The sequence below is a fragment of the Semicossyphus pulcher genome, unplaced genomic scaffold, assembly GCF_022749685.1.
Source record: "Semicossyphus pulcher isolate SPU_LCO1_2020_fin unplaced genomic scaffold, fSemPul1.0.p SCAF_2, whole genome shotgun sequence".
NCBI lineage: Eukaryota > Metazoa > Chordata > Actinopteri > Labriformes > Labridae > Semicossyphus > Semicossyphus pulcher.
In genome coordinates, this window is record NW_027211693.1 from 28088135 (window position 1) to 28111932 (window position 23798).

The 23798-nt window shown below is 41.2% G+C and overlaps 3 protein-coding genes across 3 annotated transcripts; all 3 read left to right on the forward strand.

Moving 5' to 3' along the window:
• The first annotated feature begins 337 nt into the window (after nucleotides 1-337).
• On the forward strand, nucleotides 338-14260 carry ube2d2 (ubiquitin-conjugating enzyme E2D 2 (UBC4/5 homolog, yeast)). The gene is made up of 7 exons (XM_069670549.1): nucleotides 338-590; nucleotides 2338-2401; nucleotides 6966-6997; nucleotides 8605-8682; nucleotides 8878-8983; nucleotides 9303-9396; nucleotides 12889-14260. Exons 1-7 carry the CDS (start codon nucleotides 567-569, stop codon nucleotides 12932-12934), a joined length of 444 nt encoding a protein of 147 aa, XP_069526650.1. The 5' UTR covers nucleotides 338-566; the 3' UTR covers nucleotides 12935-14260.
• Nucleotides 14261-15243: 983 nt separating this feature from the next.
• On the forward strand, nucleotides 15244-18997 carry LOC138598717 (CDGSH iron-sulfur domain-containing protein 1). Its single transcript, XM_069670550.1, has 3 exons — nucleotides 15244-15402; nucleotides 16200-16402; nucleotides 16969-18997. The coding sequence occupies exons 1-3, from the start codon at nucleotides 15330-15332 to the stop codon at nucleotides 17056-17058; spliced, it is 366 nt and encodes a 121-aa protein (XP_069526651.1). The 5' UTR covers nucleotides 15244-15329; the 3' UTR covers nucleotides 17059-18997.
• Nucleotides 18998-20707: 1710 nt separating this feature from the next.
• On the forward strand, nucleotides 20708-23289 carry LOC138598291 (CXXC-type zinc finger protein 5-like). The gene is made up of 2 exons (XM_069670049.1): nucleotides 20708-20840; nucleotides 21677-23289. Exon 2 carries the CDS (start codon nucleotides 21871-21873, stop codon nucleotides 22762-22764), a length of 894 nt encoding a protein of 297 aa, XP_069526150.1. The 5' UTR covers nucleotides 20708-20840; nucleotides 21677-21870; the 3' UTR covers nucleotides 22765-23289.
• Nucleotides 23290-23798: the final 509 nt, after the last annotated feature.

Consider the following 23798-nt stretch of genomic DNA (forward strand, 5'->3'; position numbering starts at 1 on the left):
AGATGCCACTTCAGTTTTACAGAATATTCTCATGAATATGTTTTGCCATTTCTGATATGTTATAAACCAATATAAAGAGATTGCTCAGTGATTATAAGAGAAGTTGTTATAATCCAATAATATCGGTACCAATTAGTCAAAAATTAATATGACTGTCAGAGCAGATTTTTACAGTTGGCTATAAATTATTAATATGTTTAATCTGAGTGGCTCAGAATTTAGTCAAGAGGAATTGTACCGTGTGACTGGTTCAGATGGCATGCGGTACCGGCTATGCTTTTATTGTGAAAAGTTAATTTCGGAAGTCTCTTCGTTGTTGCTGCTGGCAGAACGCAGGCCGCAGTGATTTGGTAGCCGCTGCAGTAGGAGGAAGGACCGCGGTTCTACCCCTTCTATCTTTCAGTTTCACCTCGAAATTTTATTGGTGGTTCCTTCTTGTAGCGATCAGTAAATTGAGTGTACAGTAACGGTGTTCTATGATCACAGAGTCGTAGTATTACCAACGGAGAGTGACATCAATCGCCATTTTAATTGCACGTTTCCCTGACAGAACCGCTAGCACAACAATGGCTCTGAAAAGAATTCACAAGGTAAGAAAGTGAGCGAGGCCCCGGATTTCGCAGTTTCGTTAGAGATTTAGTTCCAAGGTTGCCCATTCAATGTTTGTTGCCGAATTAATTAAATCGAGAATAATTAGAAAATATTGACTAAACAAATCAGACTCTGTTTCAACTGCCAGCTAACGGTATCTAAATAGCGGGTGACGACAGTGAGAGCAGCAATGCGCCGCCTGTGTGTGTTCACCAGCGCTGCTACAAACGGGCCAACTGAACCGTTAGGCTTAAGTAAACGTTAGCTTAGCTGGTTATGTCATGTAGGTTTACCGTCGATATTTTGTAATTCATTATCATTACATTTTTTTAATAAAGGTTATACATTACTGTTTAAGCCGGTTACTAACGCCAGTTAATGATATTAGCGGTCTATTAGCTGTTTCTGACTAACGTGATCTGTTGGTTGGCTAACATAACTCGGATATGCTAAAGGGTTCTTCGTATCAAGCTAACAGTGTCAGTAACGTTATATCTGTACAATACAGAAACGGTAGTTATTGTTTTTAAGCGGTAACAAACTATCTCCCCCTTGTAGCTCTGGTGCACAGCAGTGAATATAGCTAACATTATTTATCGTAGTAAACGATATTTAAGCTTGCTGTAGTCGCTCCTTGATTTGACAGATAAGCTACCGAGCTAGCGGCGACGCTAACGTTAGCTTGTTTTTTGACCACTTTTGTGCTCATTTTGTCAAACGATTTGCAATAATCTTCTGTTCTGTTTAGTTAACTTCTTTGAGTTTCGAATACTTGTGCACCTAAATATAAATATGACGGACTCAGATACTGATGAATGTAACGTTACATGAAGCTAGCGTATAACCGAGCCCTGTTTTTTAATCATATTTTCTTCGTAATGCAAAATCAGAAGGTACTTTAAGTTGTCATGAAAATAACAGGGCTGTTACTGTTTGCGGTTGACGTTATTGCCTGTATTCGAAAAACGAGAAACATAAAGGAGGAAACGCTATTGATAATGTTAACTTTACGTTATGTCGCTGTGGTAAAAACAGGCCCCACGCGTTGTTCGCCTTTGATGCCATGTTGGTGACAGCAGGCTAGCAGCAGATAATTAGCACATCTTTACCGTTTGTTGGATTAAGTTAGCTGTATGTTGTCTTTTGTCTTGTTGTAGTCAATTCCTCCAGTGACGTTAGCACATGTCATAAAGTGGCTCACCAGCCAACAAAGTGTTTCAGTTACTTGACATCCTGTGCTGTTGTCCAACCTGAGCCCATAGCATTTTAGCTAAGTTAACGTTTGCACCACAGCGTTTTACCGGGCTACACACACCTAGCTTACATCCAATTTACCAGACTGTGAGGCTTAATGTAAAACCCCTGTTGACATATCGTCCTCATCTCAGTCAGGCTGTCAAATGTATTAACGTTACCTGTTGTAACTGGGGAAATGTCATTATGTAATAGCGGTCACTTCAATAATAAGCTCACAGTGCTACTGTAGGTTTGTTGTGTTAATAACATTTGCTTTTCAACTGGTGTAGTAAGACTTGATAATCGCAGTGGCACCTGCATTTAGATCCATCTACAAACCATCAACTGTACAAAGAGCTCATCATGGGCCTGTTTAGTGATATTTAAAGATCGTTAGTTAGTTGATATTAATATCCGATTATTAAAGCTATTACCTCTGTGTTTCCATTCAATGTGAAGATATAAGTAAGTCCTGACCTGATCAACTGACTTGTCATTTGTTTGTTTTAGGAGTTGAACGACTTGGCACGGGACCCACCGGCCCAGTGTTCTGCAGGACCAGTAGGAGATGACAGTAAGTTCGTCATTTACACCAGTACTATGCTGGGGCTCAAAATTGAACACTAATCAAAAACAAATTTTTGGTTTTCCTTTCTGTCTTTATTTGTGGATTATTTGAATAAAACTCAACCCACATAAAATATGACAAATATTTATATTCTTTTCAATATTCCTACTCTACCCAAAATACTCATGAATGACTAATAATTAATAATGAATTACAGACTATACAGATTTAGATGTTTGTTTCCAAACTTGCTCTCTTGTGTGAAATTGCACTATTATTTTGTAATGTTTAGATGTAGAAAATTGTGCACAATCTTTATTATGTTGCCTTCACCTCAGATAAATTCAATGTTTTCAAGTTGTAACTTGAAAATGGCAATACAAGAATCAGTGGGGGTGCTGACTTTTGATGTGTGAATTTGAGTGCATTGATCTAAAAAGAAGTCACCCTTTTTTGAGGAAGCTGATCCAGTAAAATACCCTGACAGCTTCTTGTGTAATACTGGTTCTTTTACTTGTCCATTTTAGTATAGTATACGGGTGCATCTTGCCTGGCTTGTATTATATTCTTTTGTAATTAATAAGTAAATGAGGGCTATAATTTTGTATCCATTTCCACCTCCAGTATTCTATAGAAGACATTCATTCAGTAGACATTCAGTAACTTATTTTTCTTTAAATTTAAGGGTTTAGGGTTAAATACATTGTCATGCACCCTGTACAAATCATTTTAGGCATTTTAAATGTTGTCAGTAAAAACAAGTCTATGGTGCAAAGCAAGTTTTTGCTATTAATGTCAATGTTACATATTAACAACAGTCACATAAGACATAAATTAATGAAATATATAAATAAATAATTGTCATTACATCTTAATAGCATTTGTTCACCGTACAATCAGATGTACAGTTGAAAAATGACAGGTCAGCTTCTAAACTTGTCAGCTTGACCCTGGTTAATACAAGAAGCTTAAATATAGAAATATAGAACAATGTTAAATTGCTTGATGTTTGTTAACTGACAATCTACTGTATTTAAGTAGTATAACTGATGGTCCTGTGCAGGCTGTTTGCAGCCCTGGCCATGACAACATCGCATAATATTGGCATATTAAAGAACTCCCTAAAACATTCAAGCAACCTGTGTGTCTGCTTTGATATTCATTCACACATTTCTCAACAGTTTTTAGAGTCCTCTGTCCATCTTTTTGACTTTGTCTCAAGTCATCACATTTTAAGAATGCTCTTTGACCTTCACTGCTGGACATGTGTCTATTACAGTAGGTTTACTGGTGAGTTTACCCACTAACAGCTAAAAGAGAGTTGTTATACAGAGTAAATGGCTTTGGTGTACATTTCTACCTGATGTTCAGTGGGTGTCGAGCCATAAAAGTGACATGCCATAAAGGAGTACAACTACTGTTGGACAAATGTTTTCCTGAGCAGCCTCACAGCATTGTTTCAGAGAGTTTCATCGACTACCTTACTATATAGACACTTGCCACATGCACTACAAACAGTGTTTGTATCACATGATGAAGGTTATTTACTTCACAGAAGCCAAACAAGATAAATATACATATATGTCCAGTTGTTAATTAAGGTCACCTGTAATGTTTTCTATGCAAGTTTGTCTTAATTTTTTTTTCTAATGATCAAGCAACAATGGATTTAAAGTTCATTTTCCCACAGTGTAATAGGCATACCATGATTGGTAGTTAAGGAGATGTTTAATGAATGTATGGTGTACAAGGATGTACAGGGATGTGCAGTATAGCCTGAAAACTACTTGTGTCAATCCCTTGGACATGGCAGCAAAATTATCTGTTACATTTGAAAAGGCCAAAGAATAAACATAATGTCAGATTAGTTACCTATTTTTATAATATGCTGCACTTTAGAGACAAGAAAAAAATGCAATTTCGCTCTGTGCCTTTGGAGGACGCTATCCCCTTCTGCAATGGGCCCTTGAAAACCTTGCCAAAACTATGTAAAACACGTCATCTGACGGAGGCTGGGGAGCTCACTAAACTACACTTCCTCAAACTAGGACGCCCTCCGTTGTCATGTCTCATTCTAAATCGTCAGGTTTGAAATGTAGACTGCAGACCTGAAGATTTTTTTAGACGATCCACCGGTATATTCTCGTCTTATTTCGGATTCTGTACCGCTCTGCAGCGAAAACGGTAGTATTTCACTCCAGTGTCTCTCGCTGGGCCATTCATTTCAGAGGGAGGAGCGCAGTGCATGCTGGGTGTTGTAGGAATGTAAAATGAGCGAAACCATGAGCTGTTTGTACAACTTTCTCCACAGCTATGGCGCCAATTTCAAATATTATTGCTTCTATTGATTACAGAGAACACCAGCTTTGACTGACAGCGGCTTTTTACAGGGGAGAACTGCTCCTTTAAATGTGAAAAGCTGACAGTGTTTGCTGTGGCAGGTAAAGAAATCAGGCTTCCTGGCGCCGGATTAGCTCAGTGGTTAAATTGGCGACCATATACAGAAGCTATAGTCCTCGATGCAGCGGCCCCGGCCCCGTGTGTCATCCCCACTGTCTGTTCCCCCATTTCCGCTACTATCCACTGTCCTCGCTCTAAAATAAAGGCATAAAAAGCCAAAAAGATCATCTTAAAAAAATTTAAAATAAAAAATCAGGCCTCCTGGCATCAAGGCTGTTAGGTGTTTCTTGTATAAATATGTTATTTTTATAAAGACATTCTCAACCAAGAATAGTCAGGCACTACAGTTATATTTTAATAGGGCTGTCAAAATAACGTGTTAATTTTTTATAATAAAAAAATAAAATTCTCTGGTACTTCCCTACTGTAAGTTAATTGATTGAGCGGCAGTCTTTTCCTTTTAAAGTCAACGTAAATCTGTCGCTGTTCTAAAGCTTGTAAAAGGTGCCGATCCCATTTGGTAACGGTCGATCGTTTTGAGGCGCTACATCATCTATAACATCAGTCTGATTCGGAGTCCTTTCCTCCACATAAAAAAGTTGCTGCCATTATAGGCCACTGATTTAATGTGCGGTTATCAACATTTTTACATATATAATCTAGGTAAAAAATATCCACATATCCAGTGTGTGAGTCTGATGGATTGAACTAGCTGACTAGACATAAAAGCAAACTTAGCCTTTCATTGTAACAGATAGTGTAACAACAGTTAACATTGTACTTACTGTAGTTTGTTCCATTGACAACTGACTGAAAGTAGCGGCATTTCGCTAACACGTGTCTTGTCTAGATTGTTTTGGGGAACAGTCATGCTTTGGCGGAGTGGATGCTTATTGCTACTAAAACAGCTGGGGGTCAAAAGAGACCAACTCTGCACCAGTGTCTCAAGTTTGAGCATTACAACATATTCATGTAGTACCACATGCCTATTCATGGATCATCAGGACATCGCCACTTCAATTTAACAGACAAGTTCCATGATTATGTGTGCACTGTGGAATTAAATCAAAAATATAGGGGCGCTGTTTAGCTCAGTTGGTAGAGCTGGTGCCCAATGTAAGGAGGCTACAGTCCTCATCGCACTGATCGCAGGTTTGACTCCCGGTCTGCCGATCATTTGGTGCATGTCATCCCCCACTCTCTACTCCCAACACTTCCTGTCTATCTTCAGCTGTCCTATAAATAAAGCCAAAGGCCAAAAAAATAATCTTTTGAAAAAAAAAAATATATAATGAGAGCACATTTAAAACCTATATAATATCTTACCCTATGTATTGCTAGTCTAGAAAAAAAAATGACCCTGAACCTGAGGGCAACAAATGTGCTTGAATAAGCTTTTGGGGATGCAGGACTCAAACACAGTTTCTGTGTTTCAATATCATTTCAAAATCAGTTTGATAAAATCTAAGAGCCTGTTTGAACCACCCTTTCTTTCTTTCTTTCATATATGCTATACATGCACAAAGACAATCAAGTGTGCATTCTGTAGGAAGTAGTATCAGAAGTGAAGTTTGCTGTCTTGACAATGTTGGACTTGCAAAAACTGGCAATGGAAATACAATGTTTTTTCATGATGTAACACCCAAAATATACGCACATAAACATATGAAGCCTGTCTTATTTTTTAAAATGTAATCTGCTTTGTGGGGAAAATCAGTAGTCTCTCTGTTCATGTAGCTTCCTGCCATCTAACATCAAATAAACCACTCTTCTATAAGCTGCACGCAATAGTTTCTGGTCACATATAGCTGCTGTGGTTTGCTTTCGTATTTTACTTTTTCTACTTACTTGACATTTTGTTGTCTAAGATTTTCCGAAATGATATCCCATGTCAGGGTAACAGTTTTCTCGTAAGCGGAACTTTTGATATTGTTCATATAAGGAGCATGTCTGAATCTATAAAAGCAAGTCTCCTTCCGTTATATGACCTTTCACCATTTACATAAAAAAAAACTGTTTCTGAGAATATTTGTACAGAGTTGCTTACTAAAGAGGCTAAAACTGGACAAATAAACGTGCACCATTCATATGGCATTATTTATTCTAACACTTCTCATCCACACGTTGCAGTCTCAGTGTTTCATAACCAATTTCTCTGTTTGTTTTTCAGTGTTTCACTGGCAAGCCACAATAATGGGACCTGTAAGTATTCACTCTGACAGCCTTAATCTTACTACTTGAGTTTTTCCTGGGAATTAACATTAACCCTTTTCACGTTGCAATTCCCCGACGGTGCCGTAACGAAGCTCCACCGTTATGCCACCTTTTTTTTTTTCACACAGCGTTGCGGAAGCAAAAACCGTGCGAGGTGTAAGCAAACAGCATGTGCGTCACAGAAGCCCCTTTCTCACACACTCCTGACATTTTCCTGACAATTTCAGGACCATCTGACCCCAAAATTTTGCCCTTCCACACACGTCCCTCACAGCTAGAGATTTTTCGCTGTCGGATGGGAGGGGTGGGGGGCAAGTATATTTGACGTCTGTCAAAAAGATCGTCATCCAACGATCGATTAACTTACTGGACACTCGTTCCTTGCATTCTGTCTCTCCCAAACCTGCAGCAGCGTCTCCCACATGCTTGTCAGAAAAAAACACACAGCTGTCTGCTGGTACTTCCTGTAAATGCATTGATTGAGGTGCAAAGTTCTCTGTTAAATATGGACCTTATTATTCTGTTTGAAAAGAATTTAAGTGCAGCTGTGTAGTGTCATTCTCATTAGTTGGGTTTGATCGTTTCGACACCTAACGTCACGAGCCTCCTTCATGTGCGGCTCACCTGCTGCTGTGAAAACGAGATTGCATGTGAAAAACAAAACGCGAGTTGTGTTTTTTGGGCGACTTTGTAAAACGTGCAGCTCATGATGGATGTAAACAGAGCAGACAGATAGGGAGAGAGAAACAGCAGGTGAACGTGTGCGGGGAGAAATAACTGAAGAGAAGCAAGGTGAGCAGATTAAAGTACTTTTGTGAACAAACAGTAACATATGGTGGAGAAGAAAGAAGCACAGGTATAATGGATTTATGATAAGGCTTTCTTTAAATAGGGTGACGTATTGTTCGCTGCAATACCCCCCGTCCTCTCCCTTCCCCCGCCCGCCATGAATGAGTATTTTAAACCATAAAAACAGACAAACAACGGGCTCAGACATGTATGAAAAATAAATAGCCAAATAAAACGGTTAAATCGACGACCATATAGAGAGGCTATAGTCCTCAACACTGCGGCCGCGGTTTCAACTCCCGCCCTCGGCCCTTTGCCGCCTGTCATCCCCACTCTCTCTTCCCCCATTTCTGCCACTATCCGCTGTCCTCTCTCTCTCTCTAAAATAAAGGCATAAAGAGTCAAAAAAAGAATAAAAAAATAAAAAAAATAAAAATAAATCGTCCGCTTGCGTTCACACATGCAGCCCACCCGGGTAATGTCAGGAAATGTTCAGGAGTGCAGTGCATGTGTGAAAGGGGCTATACACACACGTCGTTTTGCCTCTGAGGCCTAACGGGCGCAATACTCCTGCCTTAAACTGGCTTTGTAAACGGCGCTTTTTACACATGATGAGGGGCTTGTAAGAATGTTTTACTCTCTGAAACAACTTCACCTTACTAACAGCGTCTTAAAGGGCTAAGTAAACTGAATTTACATCTTAAAACGTTAAGTCGAAGACTAGGTCCATTTTTAGTCTGCCAATTATTTTCTTGCACCTGAGTCATTAAAGAGATTAATCGGGTTTTTTTCTCTCCCTGCTTCAGAATGACAGTCCTTACCAGAGCGGGGTTTTCTTCTTGACCATACACTTCCCCACAGACTACCCCTTCAAACCGCCAAAGGTAACCAACATGTAGAAGCACAAAAACATACGCAGAAGCAGCATACATAAACAAAGTAACAGTAAAGTGCATAGTGTCTCTTTCCTGTTCAAACATGTCACAGCTTTACATCACTCAGTTTCCTGTTGTTACTCTCACCTGCCCCTCTTCCTACCCCTCCCCCTCCCCCACATTTGTGTTCACTCTGTTTATCAGGTTGCATTTACCACACGAATCTACCACCCAAATATCAACAGCAACGGCAGCATTTGTCTTGACATTTTGCGATCACAGTGGTCTCCAGCTCTTACCATCTCCAAAGGTAAGCTCTTTCTCTCTAGCCTTAGCACTTCTGACTGCACATGTGGTTGCAGATAAATGGCAGATGCCACAAACTTTATAAAGAGGATGTTGGAGAACAAAGGAACAAGGGAAACGTGTTTGTTTCCTTTTTAAAATGAAAATGTTTCCCACAAATAGTACGTGATAAATCAAACTGGATCTCTGTCAATGTTAGCCAAACCCTTTTTCATCTGGGTTATAACAGGACATGCTCTCATGCACAATAGTTTCGCCTTACAGAGGAAAATCTGATCATTTCTGTATTGGTTAATTCTTGTCTTTAACCTGGTCCATTTCAGTCCTCCTGTCCATCTGCTCTCTGCTGTGCGACCCAAACCCGGATGACCCCTTAGTACCCGAGATCGCCCGCATCTACAAGACGGACAGGGAAAAGTAAGTTGTGTTGCATCACTTGAGTGTATTAAAGTTTGTCTGTGCTCCGTGCCTCTCGTCAACATGAAACTTATAGTTACCAGTCTTCATTCTTCACACAATCTACAACCCAAAGTCATAAAACTATAAGTCTCAGGCGGCAGGTGAAGCTGTGCTAAGGCCTGTTCTGATCAAAATTTGTCTCACAGGCACAACAGATGCTCCATCTTCCTATTGATTATTGACTTTAACTTAAAGTTGTGTATAGCTTCACATCACAAGGAATTTAACAAAAGCATGAAATGCAACTTTGACTGGAACAGCATGACAACATTTACAGCTACTACAGGGTCTTTCCTGGCTCAGAATGGGCCTTTGGGGGGGCGCGACGCACAACACCATAATGGATCCACGTACAATAAAGGCAATTACTCTATGCACTATGCAGTTATTTTTGATCATTTGGTAGAATGTCTATTGTGCTTTAGTAAATGAAACCCCAATTTACAAAACTGGTAAAAAAATATATATAATTACATAGAACATTTGAAGAATGGGAGAGAAGTGAGTTAAAGGGAGAGGGGTTTGGAGTTTGAGAAGGGAGGCAGTCAGTGGTGGAAAAGCACATTAACTCAAGTGCTATACTTTTTATTGTACACATTTTATGCAGCTTCCTGCGTCTACTCAGCAACAGGGAAATATATCACTTTTTACTACATTGATTAAATTACTTACTAGTAACTTTACAAATTAAGATTTTTCCACAGAAAGTGAAGCTGAAACAATTAGTCAATTGATTGGCAGAAAATGAATGGCAACTATATTGACAATTAACTTTTCAGATAGGCATCATGGTGCCGTCGCTGACGTTTTCATGCAGCGGCAGTTTGAGTCGTGACCTGTAGTCGGATATTATTGTCCAAGAATAAAACTGTTGATCAAAAGAAAAACGCGGGGATGAAGCGCTCCTCAGCGCCCTGCTGCAGGTTTCCTGTCGGAGAAAAACCTCACAGTTGATCTGACGATCTTCCAGAAAGCTTTACTAGCTTACAATGTCCGAAGAATCAGGTCGGGACAAGTTCCAGAGTTGCCCTTTCACAATTATAGCACACAACAGGAGATTGTCGGAATACTCCGTTTGCTTTAGGCGAGCGGTGCAGGAGGCAGAACATGATGAAAAAAGTACGGAGCAGTTGTAACTCAGTGCTTTTAACATTTCCATCAGAAATAAAACAGCTTTTTTTTTTAATGAGAAATCACAGGAAGTCCCCTCTCCCGGTTCAGTCAAAACAACGCAGCGCCAGCTGCATGTGTGAAATATAGCGGCTGTGGATGAGCGGAGAGTTGATTGCTGGAAGTCAAAAACGTGTTATTTGAGTTTATGTTCTGCTTGTTCAACAAATTGCAGAAACACATGCAAAGACGATTTTATTTCATTTTTTCATTCGCAATTCTTATGATTTTGACGGTAATTTTGATTTGGCGCTGTCTTAAACCTCTTTGGGGGGTGCCAAAAATTCCTCTATGCAGGAAAAACCCTGTACTAGCTGCATCTCTGTTCCATTTAAGAACCTGTGTTAACAATAGTCTTCTACTTTATATACAAGTACACAAGGACAGAAGGTTTTAAGCATGGGCCACATGTTAAATTATAGGAAGTGGCTTAAAAAATACCAGCTGCTCTCTGAACAAAGGGAATAGACTCTTAAGCCAGGCAGATGCTGTGTGGATTAGGCCCAATTTAGCAACATCTTGGTTTCCCTCAACACATTTTTAAATGATGCTGGATTCCTGCAGGATAAGTTGTGATTTACAACACAGTGTGACTGGACGGTAAGAAGCCTTATTAAGCGGCTGAATGATCAACAATCTGGTTTGTCTGGTCATATTCACTCGTGTAGTTTGTTTTTCCATTTGTCAACAGTAGAAAGACTGGATATAAACTGTTGCAGGCTTATATTATTATTGGAGTAATATTTAACATGTTGAAGCTAGAACTGTTATTTTGGGGCTGTTGAATTATACAATTGAACTTTGCTTTAGAACAGACAGCTCCAGTTTTTTTCCTTCTTTCTACTTACTTTCTGTTCATAGAATAAAGTGCTGAACGTTTAGTTTAATTTATCCTGCCTAATAGGTCTTTGTGTCCATCTTCAGTTAACACTTCTACCTGCTGCTCTGAATGGACACAGGGCAGCTTGAAGGATCAGTGTTCCTCACACTTTTTATAACATTTATTTTGGAAACATTTCTTACCAGGAGATTACTTTGGGCATCATTAATCCATCTGGCTTCATTAGAGTAATGAAACCGCACAGTTGCTGCAGCTTGTTTTTCCCTTTTTAGTGGGTAATTTTTGCTTAAAACTATGACAAGAGGTTTGGAATAAGTTAAACATGCTTTTTTTAAAATGGGATTATAAAAGTCTGATACATTCTAATCTTCTAAATGGCCTTCGAGACATCTGTATCCTATTTCTATTTTCTGTGTAAAAACTGAAAATTATTACCGATATTTTTGTTTTTCATTCTACGTTCCACGAGGTTATGAAAAGAAACCAAAAAATGATCAACAGCCTCTGCACAGTTACAGTACAGTTAAACTCACCTGCAGAGCAGACACTCCACCCGCATTAAACTCCTAGAGCCTGCATTTGTTTCACGTTTTGCCTCTAACACTTATTCCTTATCGCTCACATTAAAACATGACAATTCCAAAAGTCAGAGACATGAACAGTGTGTGTCCTCTTCACACAATAATAGTCCATCCTGCTGGGCTTCTGACAGCACTGTGGGCAAACAGTCAGTCACGCTTGACAGTGCTGAGAATGTACCGACATCTGATTCAAAAGTCGTTAAGCCAATTCTGCAAACATTCAGGACCGGAGCAAAGAGCCAAAGCAGCAAACTCAAATGTGTCCAGTGCTGCGCTCTGTTTACATCCCGCTCTCAAGTTTTGGCATCCTGGTATTTGACTACTCTGTGTACAATGACGACTAAAAGACAGACATGATTTTGTCAAAATGCGAGTTGGCACAGGAGCTTCTTGGCTAATGATTTGATTCATTTTCTGTTACGGGTCAGCCTTAAAAGAAGCTTTTGACAAAGTTTTTTCAGACAGGTTAAATATTTGGTGGAAATATGATACATTTGTACAATATTATTTTAACAACATCACTATTTTGAATTTGTCCTCTGCTTTATTGCGACACTGCTTATAATGAACACAAGATTTCCTTTTTTTTTTATGACATGTTTCTACTCGCCGGAGTTTAGGTGTCCCATGTTGCAAAGTAATTGGCACCCGCAAGCTTGCTAAATATAACCAGTCCAGTAAAAAGGCTATAGTAGTTTAAAAAGCAGGTTCCTCCTGTCACTCGTAGGCTAACAGCAGAGACTCTACAGTGCAAACAGCAATCAGATACAAACCTGCTGAGTGCAGTCCTGCAATGTGTAGGTCTTTACAGGGATAAGCAACTAACACATGTCTCTCTCTCCCTCTGCTTGTTCACAGGTACAACAAAATAGCTCGGGAATGGACACAAAAGTATGCAATGTAGTGTTGGGGTAGAATCATGGCCAACCACCTCTACGACATAAGGTTAGGGGAGCTTCAGACGTAAAGAGAAAACAAACAAAAAACCATTCAAACAAATGAAGTTTAAAACAAGATCTTGTTGGTTTCCAGTGGAGTGCTTTCTTTGAGCCACGCCTCCCCTTCACCAGAGTACCTGTAAAAATTCCCTCTGCCCCACCTTCCTACATTCTCTCTCTCTCTCTCTCTCTCTCTCTCTCTCTCTCTCTCTCTCTCTCTCTCTCTCTCTCACTCTCACTCTGTTCAACTCCCCACCCCCTTCTTCCTCCTCCCCTCCTGCCTCTCAGCTCACCTGCCCACCCTCCAGTGTACATATTGTCAACAATGGTAATTCCCATCTCTCCCGACTCCTTTCTCACCTCCTCCCTCTTATGTGACCTCTGACCCCATCTCCTAACTTCTGTATTCCATTACATTTTGTCACCATACAAGCTGGGCTGTCGCTGCCCGCCCAACTCCCCCTTTTTCTTTCACACAGCTGTATCTTCACCCTCCTTCCCAGACATCCATCACTAAAAGCATTCCTTTAAGCGTCTGTAAAAATTTGAGGGGAATTTTTTTCTTTTTTTCCCATTTTTTTTTTTAGGAGGGTGGGGGACGATAAGATGGAGGGATTTTTACACTCTGCACCCTTTCTTGTTATGTTGTCCTTATTTTTCCCATCTGTAGAGGTGACAATTCAAGAAAGCAGTTCTCGCACGCGAGTCGAAGGGCACTCTGTATTTTATACAATAAATACATAAAAGAAATAATTGCAAGCTATGTAAAATGGAAAAAAAAAAAAATGCACATGGCCTCTTGGTCTTCTGTTGGATTCTATGAAAGGACTTGAATTTATCCCCACACCCCCTGCTCCAGACTCTCCCCTCCTACCCCACCTTACCCAAATAGACCCCTTTGTACACACACATAGACACACATTCACGCACAAATGTAACCCAATGTCACCCCCATCACCACCATCAGTTTTTCTTTATTCACAAAGTGAAGGTTCTGGACCAGGTATTTAAGCTTTTTAATTTTCTTAGTTGAACCTCTGTTTTTATCCCCTCCCCTCCCCCATAACTCTTTAGGTTGCATTTTTTTTCTTTTCTGTTTTTGTTTTCTTTTTTGTTTTTTGCTATTGTTAAATTAGAGGCTAACATCTTAAATGGCTATGGGACTGGCTTGGGCTCTGGGTGCGAGGAGAACCCACTCTTCTTGCACAAAACCTCTGTATATTGAATTACCTGAGAGGCTCGTTGAGCTTTGTGTGTTGATTAAACTGTGTAATAAAAACCAATGACTCCTGTATTGACTCATTCTAAGGCCCTTTTGTAGGTCATACAGAGGTAGGAAAGGGACATGGGACATGAAGCCGGGTCACATTCATGACCCAGTTGCTTACAAAGTTAATATTATCCGTCATTACCACAGGGTATCTCTGTCGTTTAATAGTTAAAATTCCCAGCTGCTATTTTTTGGGAGAATGTGTTTAATAAGTCAAACTTAGCAGAACTTTTTTTGAAATTATTAACATTGAATGATTGGAATTGTGTTGGAGAAATTGAGTCATTCCATATGTTTGTCTGCTGCATGTGCCTTTTCAATCAATGGAGAATAAAACATTAAATATATAGGTTAAAAAGCATGTATTGAACAAATAGTAAAGCTAACTGCATTATTCATACAATTCCTGGGAGCCTTACCTTGATGTGTTGTACATAAAATTATTTTTGTCACCCTCTGGTGGTGCGTGTAGGAGAAGTACTTTGAGTGCATGTGATTTCAATATACGGTGATTGCTTGTTCATTTATCTAAAATGAGTTGATAAAATAACCTTAAACTAAGCTTATCAAATTGATTACAGAAAGGGTTGTCTTGATTCGTCGCATTTACTCTGTTGAAAATAAATATCTCGAAAAGGGGAAATGGTTGTTTCCAAAGCTTGCAGCAAGATGATTCACCTCCAGTGGAAGCCCGTGCAATCAAGCGTTGGTCCCTACAGATCCCACGGTTCGGAATTAATATTCACAAGAAAGTGGAAGTTCACTCGATTTTACGTGGACTTTAAGTTTCCTATAGGTTCTAATGAAATCCTTGAAAATTATATATGTTGAGATAGAACATTAATTGATGAACTCAAAGAGTTTTTTTCTCAGTCCATTGCTCTAAAGCGAAGCCGGAAGTACGCTACAGGCTTGGGGTAAAATCTCTTGCTCTGTCAGAATATCAGTCTCCCTCCTTAAATGTCATTGGTTGCTGCAAGTGACGTAGTAGCCAAAGCACGGCCCTTCTGGAGCGGATAGAGTTCAGATAAGACTCCGGTTGACCTTGCTCTTCACAGCTGAACACAAACAAAACACCGTTAAGAGAAAAGATGACAACCCCTAGTCTACCTGCTATGCCACCGATGCCAGCATTACCTAGCTCAGGATTCAGATTATCAAAAGGTAAAGTATGACAGCTAGCTAATAGCATGCTAGCTTTTGATAAGTGTTTTGGAACGTAAACTTACCATGTCTGCGACCTGACGTTACCCCGGCATTAAGTAATACTACTGGCTTTTAGATTGCGCCTTCATTGAGACCATTTCTAGTAAATGTATTGCATCGAATTTGCTGATAACTTTGTTCCTAAAATTGGCTACTTATTGGCTGTAATTTTAATAAAGCGTTCTTAAGCTTGCTTACAGCATTTAGCTAGCTAACTGACCACTCAGCCAGCCCTGTTAAATGTAGCCACATGTTTTTCCAACTTTAGACGGTCACTCAGAAAGCTTTGGCTCATAACCTGAAGCCCTAACGTTTCTTGGAGGCTATCCCAGCTTCTACAGCTGCAGTTTCACTGTGTATCATGACCTCATCTTACCTCTCTAGTGAAGCAGCTAATCGCTAAACACGTTGATCCAGATTGACAGCAGGGCCCCTGTTCTCTTGTCTTGCGACTCTACATCATGTGACGCTCACTAGACCTGGATAATCCTAATCATTTACTTGCAGAAAAGGGCAATTACACAACTTCTGGTCAAAATGAAATGCCACAGTACAAAGTTTAGCTTCTAATTTTGTCTATCTTGTGGACAGACACTGTTCTTTAGAAAGCCTACTCCTCATGTTAGAAAATTTATTTATTTATTTTAGAAATGTATTTTGGGCTCAACTTCTTTACTGAGTAATAACAGGCCAGGTGGATTTGGTGAAATATTTCTCTTTATTTTTATGCCCACCACCACTGTCTCTCTCTCCAGAGCATTTGGTGGTTGCAGTGCCTGTTGCAGTGGTTGCAGGTGTCGGAGGTTTCCTAGTTAGCCATTACCTGAGCGGGCGGAGCTGTAAAAAGGGGCAGGTGAACACATCTGTCAGCAAAGACAGTCCCAAAGTGGTCCACAGCTTCGACATGGAGGACATCGGCACCAAGGCTGTGTACTGCCGCTGCTGGAAGTCAAAAAAGGTCAGGCCTCAGCAGCTTCTTCTTAGGCTTAGTGTTTGAGTAACTGTTAATGGATATCATAACAGCTTAGCACATCAGAAAACATACTAAGGCTGTCATGAGTGTTCACTGAAATGCTGTGTAAAGGAAACACTTGGAGATACTCGCCTGTAGCTTTTGTAAGAATCTAAATTTAAACGATCAGGAAGCTAACATTTTGTATCGAGGTTATACAAAAGATGATGGACCTCACATTGAAATGGACACAAGTTGTTCTTCATGTCTTCAGGTGGGTGAGATCTCGTTCAGCTAACACAGGTTCAACGATTAGCCTCATGGACAGAGAATAATGAACAAGAAAATTCAAAGTTTAACACATTAAAGTTTGCAAAGTTTAATGTGTTGTTCAATATCTTGATAGGCTTTTTACTCATTTCAAAGTCTGAAATAATATAGCTTTTAAAAAAATGTTATGTTTGCCAATCATCATAAGAATAAGTTATGACTGGCTAACAGAATTAACTTGTACTATAAAATGTAAAGAGCGTAAAGTTGATAAGAGCATCTTTTGTGTGTTCACCCTACAGTTCCCTTACTGCGACGGAGCCCATGCCAAACACAACGATGAAACTGGGGACAACGTTGGACCGCTCATCATCAAAAAGAAGGATGCTTAAGCCGATCGCTGAACTCTGCCCCCCTGACTTCTCTTGTATCCAGCCCCAGTTTGTCCAATCATTTAATCATCATCGTTACAGTGTTACACTGACGGTTACAGTATGATTCTGCTCCAATTAAACCAACAGTGATATTCTTCACAGCCCAGAATAAATATCAGAATGTGCTAGAAATGTTGATTTCTTTCATTCCAATCTAATCATCTGTTACCTGACAGGCCTTCATAATCAAACGTCATTTAAGGAGAGATAAGGTAGGGGTTTTGACAATCGGCACAGTCAGACCTGGTAGTACCATATCTGCACAGCTGCATTTTGAGCTTCTAAATGTGAAGAATTTGGTCAAAAGTCACAGTGAAGCCGTTGTATGCAAGCATTGTACCTTGTCTGGTGTAACCTGTGTCCCCGTCCCTCGTGAGTCCTTTAGTTGTGCAGCCAGCTGTTGAAATATAAGCCCTTTTTACACTGCCAGTTCAAGGCGGGATTATTACGCCTCGGTCATGTTCCGTCTTCTATGTAAAACCCATAGAAGTGGGGCGAAGTCGTTGGTAACAAAGACAAAACAGCGTCTATGTTATGTCAAACTGGGCGCCTTTACACCGGCGTTGCTTGGTCTAATGTAGAATGACAAAGGTGGCATGAGGCGTTACGGCGCTGAGGCGGAACCGCAGTGTAAAAAGGGCTATAACAAACTGGCTGCTCTTTGCCTCGATCTGTCCAGTGTTTCCTTTTTAATTCAGCAAAGGCCTTATATTGACTTTTACAGCCCAAGAGAACTAGGCTTGCCGAGGTAGTTGGTATTACATTTCCTTCCCACCATCTTTCTGCTTTTTCTTAAAAAAAACAAAACAGGATATCAATACTTAGTCCGACAACAGACACTACAATTATAAACTAAGTGCCTGCTCCGTACAGCAGCAGCAGAGTCACTTGGCAGGAGTCACTTGACAAGGAGGGAAAGTTAAAGGACTTCAACCGACACCTAATGCTGAGCATCGCTGCGTTCATATCAGTTCAGGCAGATGGCAGACCAACTACATATAGTCCAACTGAATGTCAGGACATCAAAGTTATTAGCTTCTTGTTGGTGAGGGAGGAAGCTACGTTACAGCTGATTGTAAATTTGATCGTAGAGGTTTGCAAAGCTGTGTACTGTTAGTGTGGCCTGGATTCCCCTTTCACACATGCACTGCACTCCTGATGTTACCTGCAGGAGCTGCATGTATGAATCAGTTGCCCATCAAGCCACCTATTACAGTAGTATTTAAAGTTGTTGATAATGCGTCTGACACTGACAATCCGCCAGCTGCATGTCTGAAAAGGACGCTGAGGACTCTGTATGGACATTGTCTGAAGTTCATCTGCGCAAACGGCTTCTGTCGGCTTTACGTAATTTTACCGTCCTGCTCTCGTCCACTAAAATGATATCTAGTGTTCTGTCTGCTGCTGGCTTAATCCATGTGAATGCATCAAAACTACAGATGTTGAGAATCACTGACAGTCTTGTGAAATATAATATAAAATATCCTGTGTAATCAAACCAGTGTTGTCATAAGTTTGCTAACTGGTGGGAAAAAAATGTCCTAGCTGTGGCAGCCGTACCTCGAACCAGAGAATTAACACACTCGCAACCCATATGAATGTTTCATGTAATGATTTTTGCACAAAGAGCTGCTAAGTCAGACTATAGAGAAGTCATGTTTGTCTTAAATTAAATAATGATCTATCTTGAAAGGGTTGAAACACAGGCTGCTGTTCAAAACCACTGTTTGCTTTCTGAGGGATCTTGTATTTAATCTGTCAAATGTTCAAAGATAAAAACTGCTTATAAAGGATATATTTTGCTTGCTTATTAGATTTATTTTCTACAGGCTTTGGTGTGTCTGACTTGATGATTCATTGTTCTGTATAATGTGAATAAAACTTGTTGAGTGATCTGATTGGTAAGCTTCACTGTTTATTTTGAAGACGTGTTCCTTGCTGCAGGCAAAGGGCTACACTTATATTTGTTTGTGTTCTTAACCACAGGATCAAATGCATTTCACCTCTGTTAGCAGTGAGGCAAAGCAGTGTGTTTATGGATTAACAGTGGGCAGGGATAATCGGTAGACAGCCCTGTGTGGTGACTGCAATGGGATCAGTGTGTGCGTATGTGTATGTGGCCTTGGATTGAGGTGAGGTGGGCCGCCGTGCTGCAGTGTCCACCAGCACCAGTGGCCATTTTAAAAGTGGCAGTGTTTGTGGTGACCACTAGAAGACGCTGTGTTTACACGGATAGTCCGGGCCAGACAGTGTATGCGAGTACGATGGGCCCCTGCTCCCATAGTGACACACGCACGCACGCACGCACACACATACACACGCACGAGGTATCTGGCTGCGTGCCAGATGCAACGGAGGACTCTCACAAGAGGTGGAGTGGACTTCACCATTCCTGTGAGGAGTCACCTTTAGCTGACAGCTAAACACTGCTCACAGAGGGGGGCGACATGCCTGCTGAAGGAAAATATTTACGTTGTACGTGCTTTAGTGCTCGAGGAACATTAGCATAAAGGCTAATAAAGCTATAAAGGCCTCGCTCCCGATTGGCTGGATGTCAGATTTTCCTTATTGCTTTATATGTTTTCATTACTTTTTACAATTATTAGTTTTCTCTCTTTTATTTTTTATCATTATGTGTAGGTGATTAAATAATGCCTTTCTTTTTTTTTTACTGAAGGGAGCAAATTAAATTCAGCAACCTTTATGAATATAAATCATAGCAAAAGTTAGAACAGGCTTTTGGTTGTTGAAAAAATATGAAGGACTAGAAAATAAAAGCTTTTTTCTCGTTATTTAGTTTATTTCCTGCTGTACTATTCTACTTTTATTTATTAAAATTAATTGTTAAGCATTATTAAATGTAGGCCGAGTGTTTAAACATCAAGGAGAGTATAACATCATATTGCCCAGAGACTTCAGCATGATACAGCAAAAAAGGAAATGTCCCTTCCAATGCAATTCTAGTAGCATCACAACGACCTAAACTGATCAATTTTGCTCGGAATTAATTATTATTATTAATATTATTATTATTATTTCTACTTAACAAATTCGACCTATTTTTTCTTAACACATAATCCCGGTTTTTACTGACTAAAGAGGAATTATGATTGAAACTGAATAATCTGCACGTGCCTTTAAATATATATATTTAAAATACATATATACATATATATATGATTTAATATATATTGGGATTACGTCTGCATTGTTTTGGTATTAGACTGATTGAATGGTCACGTCATAAACAAACATTATGACCTTCAGCAGGAAGGATATTAATGGACCTAATGATTTTATGATTTTTTGTCTTTTAGATATTTTGATAGATCTTAGTGTTGCTGTTGTAGGGTGTATCTAATATTCATCACGATAAAGGAGGGACAGCTGTATGGACATGGTGATTTGCACCTTACGCCCATGTTAATGAATGCATACAGTAGATAGCAATGCTATGTTTAATTTGTCATCCTGTAGTATTCATACTGACAGCTGTCCCTGTATGATGGACTGTTCTGGGGATATTATGGGGTCGCTCTGACCACGGTCTCGGCTGCAGAGTCCACTTCGCATTTTGAGCGACGCCCCCAAATTCCGTGCAGAGTGTTTGCAGACCCTCCGGGACGGAGAGGTGGAGGAGGAATCGGCAGCTCCGCCGTCCATATACACTACAATCACCACGCCATTAGTTCATGACTTCATCGTATTTTTGACAGGAGAGTTTGGACCATATTTAGAAGGTAAGGGCAGATGTTTTACCAATACTTCCTGTTAATTCCGCTGTTTATGTTTTGTCGCCTTTTCTTGCGCGCTGCGCCGTGTCGCAGCGACCACTCGGACTGTGGTCAGCTCGCCGTGGCGTTGGTCGAGCACCGTCTTCTTAGGTAACCTTAATTACGGTGAAATGATCGATCGGGTTTCCTGATCGACCCATAGAACGGTTTACACGCTTGTCCTGTAACAACAAATATATGTCATGTGTTTAATCAGTGGAGCAGTTTTCTACAAATGTGGACATGGAATATAGCCTGGTCTTTTTTTATCCACAGCAACCGCATCGTTGCGCACCTCGCTTCTCGTCGTCGATACCAGACAAAAGACAGCCTGTTTTTTTACGGTCATCTATATAGTCTTTCTGTGTAGGGCTTAAGCTTTGGCTGGCACACATAACAGCAGTCGTCAAAATGTATTTGAAAAGCGCGCTCCACATTTGACCTGCGCATATGCGCATATCTTTGCATATTGTTGTCGCTCTGTTATTGATTGCATTGATATACCGTGAAATTCTTAAAGGGATACTGCCTCCTGTATGCGGAAATCACTGGCAAGGCATGCACAGTGTCTCAAACTGGGCTCTGTTTATCTCTATTCAAGCCATCTTATTTCCAAATCTTTTAAAATATGTTATATTTCTCTTATAAACAGATTTTTCACACCCTTGTTTTCTGACAGTGTGAAGTGAGCCTGGCTAAAAAAATATTCTAGTCTCATCTCCTCTGTTTACTCTCTTTCTGTATTTGTCCCTCCAACATTTCTATTCTTAACCTTCCTCTCTTCATCCCCTATTCATTTCTAGCTCTCCAGGACTCTGAGGCTGCTGCAGAGAATGGGAATAGGGACACAGGCCAAGGCTTGCCATTTTGGCTGAAGTAACAGCAGGACGGTTGTCAACCCCGCATCGGCTTCAATCCCCTTCTCCCTCACCTCTCCTCCCACACACACAAACACACACATACACAAGGACAGACACCCCCACACACAGCCATTGCTATGTCCACCGCCGTAGACATCGCTGGCCCTTCCTCCCCAGATCAGGCCCACAGCAGCGCTAAAATCCCCAATGAGCCACTGAGACCCAGCCTTAAGCGCTCCCACCACCCCTACAGCCTCTCCCATTACATCTCCTCCCCTTCCCCGGCTGTGGACGTCAAAGGCCTGATACAGCCTTCTCCGACCCAGCAGCGGGCCTCTCAGCCTGCACACTCGAAGCCTCGCCGAACCCCCTCCTGGCCCGACATGTGGGAGTCACCCAGCGGGCTCCACCTGGCCCACGCCGCAGAGCTGCTGATGCGCGCTGGGCTGCTGGCTCTGACCCCTGCCACCACAGAGCAGGCCGGCCTGGGTGCACAGAGCAGCCAGCCAGCTAAAAGGGAGGCTGCAGAGGCCAAGGGGGAGAAGGAAGATGGAGAGGGAGGTGGGTCCGGGCCAGAGGAGGAGGAAGAGGACTCCTCTGGATGTGGGACTGACTTCCAACCCTTCCTGGGTGCCTGGTTCCCCTTCAGCCCCGCTCTGTTCCCCCTCGCCGGCTTCCAGATGGGTGGAGGCCACTGGAGGAGCACGACCATGGGAGCAGAGGGCATGGAGGGGCTGGTGGCTGAGGGCTACTCTCCTGGCTCTCTGGGTGGGGGCAGTGGAGGGAGAAGAAAGAGGAAAAGGTGCGGGGAGTGCGTACCTTGTCGGCGTCAGACGAACTGCGAACAGTGCAGCAGCTGCCGCAATCGCAAGAGGGGACACCAGATCTGTAAATACAGAAAGTGTGAGGAGCTGAAGAGGAAGCCAGGAGGTCCTGGGTTTGACAGCAGAGTGTCTGGGTTTGATCTAAGGGGCTCCGACTTTACTTTGGGTCTGGCACAGGAGAGAAGTAACGGCGCCTTGGATGGATAGTAATGTACTGTATGTGGTGGCAGCATTTGTCAGAGGATCCTGGTTGGATGATTGTTGAGGAGCTGCAGTTCAACAAAAACACGCGGGACACCATGTTAACATGCTCAGACTGTGGTCAGCAGATCTCCGGATCTTGTGTTTAATGAAGAGCTGCAGCTCTGTTTAAGAATGTCCACACTCGTTCCCATCCTTTCTTTTGACAATCAGTGACGCGGAGAGGAGAGAAAGAAGGATACCAATGTGTGTCAATATTTAGATGACGACAAAATTGCTGTAAATAGACTGTAAATATCTGGAAACATTATGTCTTTTTTACATCCCTTTCCAGTTTGGATGTATTGTGTTTCAGCATAAAAAAAGGAGCCAAATGTTTTGTTTCTAATGGGGAGTTTTGTTTCTGTTGTTCTGACGTCACTGCATCAGTAAGAAATGAATGAGTTCGGCTGAGGCTAAATTATTTCATGTGCAACTTGTACTGTATAGCTCTGTTTGCCCTTTTGAAATAAAAGAAATTGGCCATGTGCACTTGTCTACAGGCTGGGTTCGTACTGCGTGTGTGTACGTGTGTCCGTATTTAATTGGCTGTGTGTGTGTCTGTTAGCCAGCGTGTTTCTGGTTGCACCCATACATGTGTACATACGTGTGTTCATGTGTGTGTGTGAGGTTGTGTGGATTATGAGTCACCTAATGGTGTGGCTGAGAGCCTTATCGCAACCCCACAGACACACACACACACACATACACACACAAACACACCTACACGCCGCCTTGGCAAGTCCACTCAAACGCACCTCACCTGACATGCACACACAATCACAAACACCCTCTTCTCTGTTCACACACTGACGCAATTTCCCTTTTTATTCACAAGTATAGATCATAAACACACACACACACACGCATCCACATAATAAACATAATACACAGCCAGCTGGACTGAGGCTACAGGGTGGGTTTTTGCTTGTTGCCGTAACGATGGCTGATGTGATAAGACCTTCTTCCTCGGCGCCACACTCCAGGGGACCGCAGGGAAG

Excerpts from the sequence above, each read along its gene's own strand:
- LOC138598291 (XM_069670049.1), top strand. The coding sequence starts at position 21,871 with ATGTCCACCGCCGTAGACATCGCTGGCCCTTCCTCCCCAGATCAGGCC.
- LOC138598717 (XM_069670550.1), top strand. The coding sequence starts at position 15,330 with ATGACAACCCCTAGTCTACCTGCTATGCCACCGATGCCAGCATTACCT. Across the intron at positions 15,403-16,199 it reads AGGATTCAGATTATCAAAAG|AGCATTTGGTGGTTGCAGTG; the intron begins GTAAAGTATGAC and ends CTCTCTCTCCAG. Across the intron at positions 16,403-16,968 it reads GCTGCTGGAAGTCAAAAAAG|TTCCCTTACTGCGACGGAGC; the intron begins GTCAGGCCTCAG and ends TTCACCCTACAG.
- ube2d2 (XM_069670549.1), top strand. The coding sequence starts at position 567 with ATGGCTCTGAAAAGAATTCACAAG. Across the intron at positions 8,683-8,877 it reads ACCCCTTCAAACCGCCAAAG|GTTGCATTTACCACACGAAT; the intron begins GTAACCAACATG and ends TCTGTTTATCAG. Across the intron at positions 9,397-12,888 it reads TACAAGACGGACAGGGAAAA|GTACAACAAAATAGCTCGGG; the intron begins GTAAGTTGTGTT and ends GCTTGTTCACAG.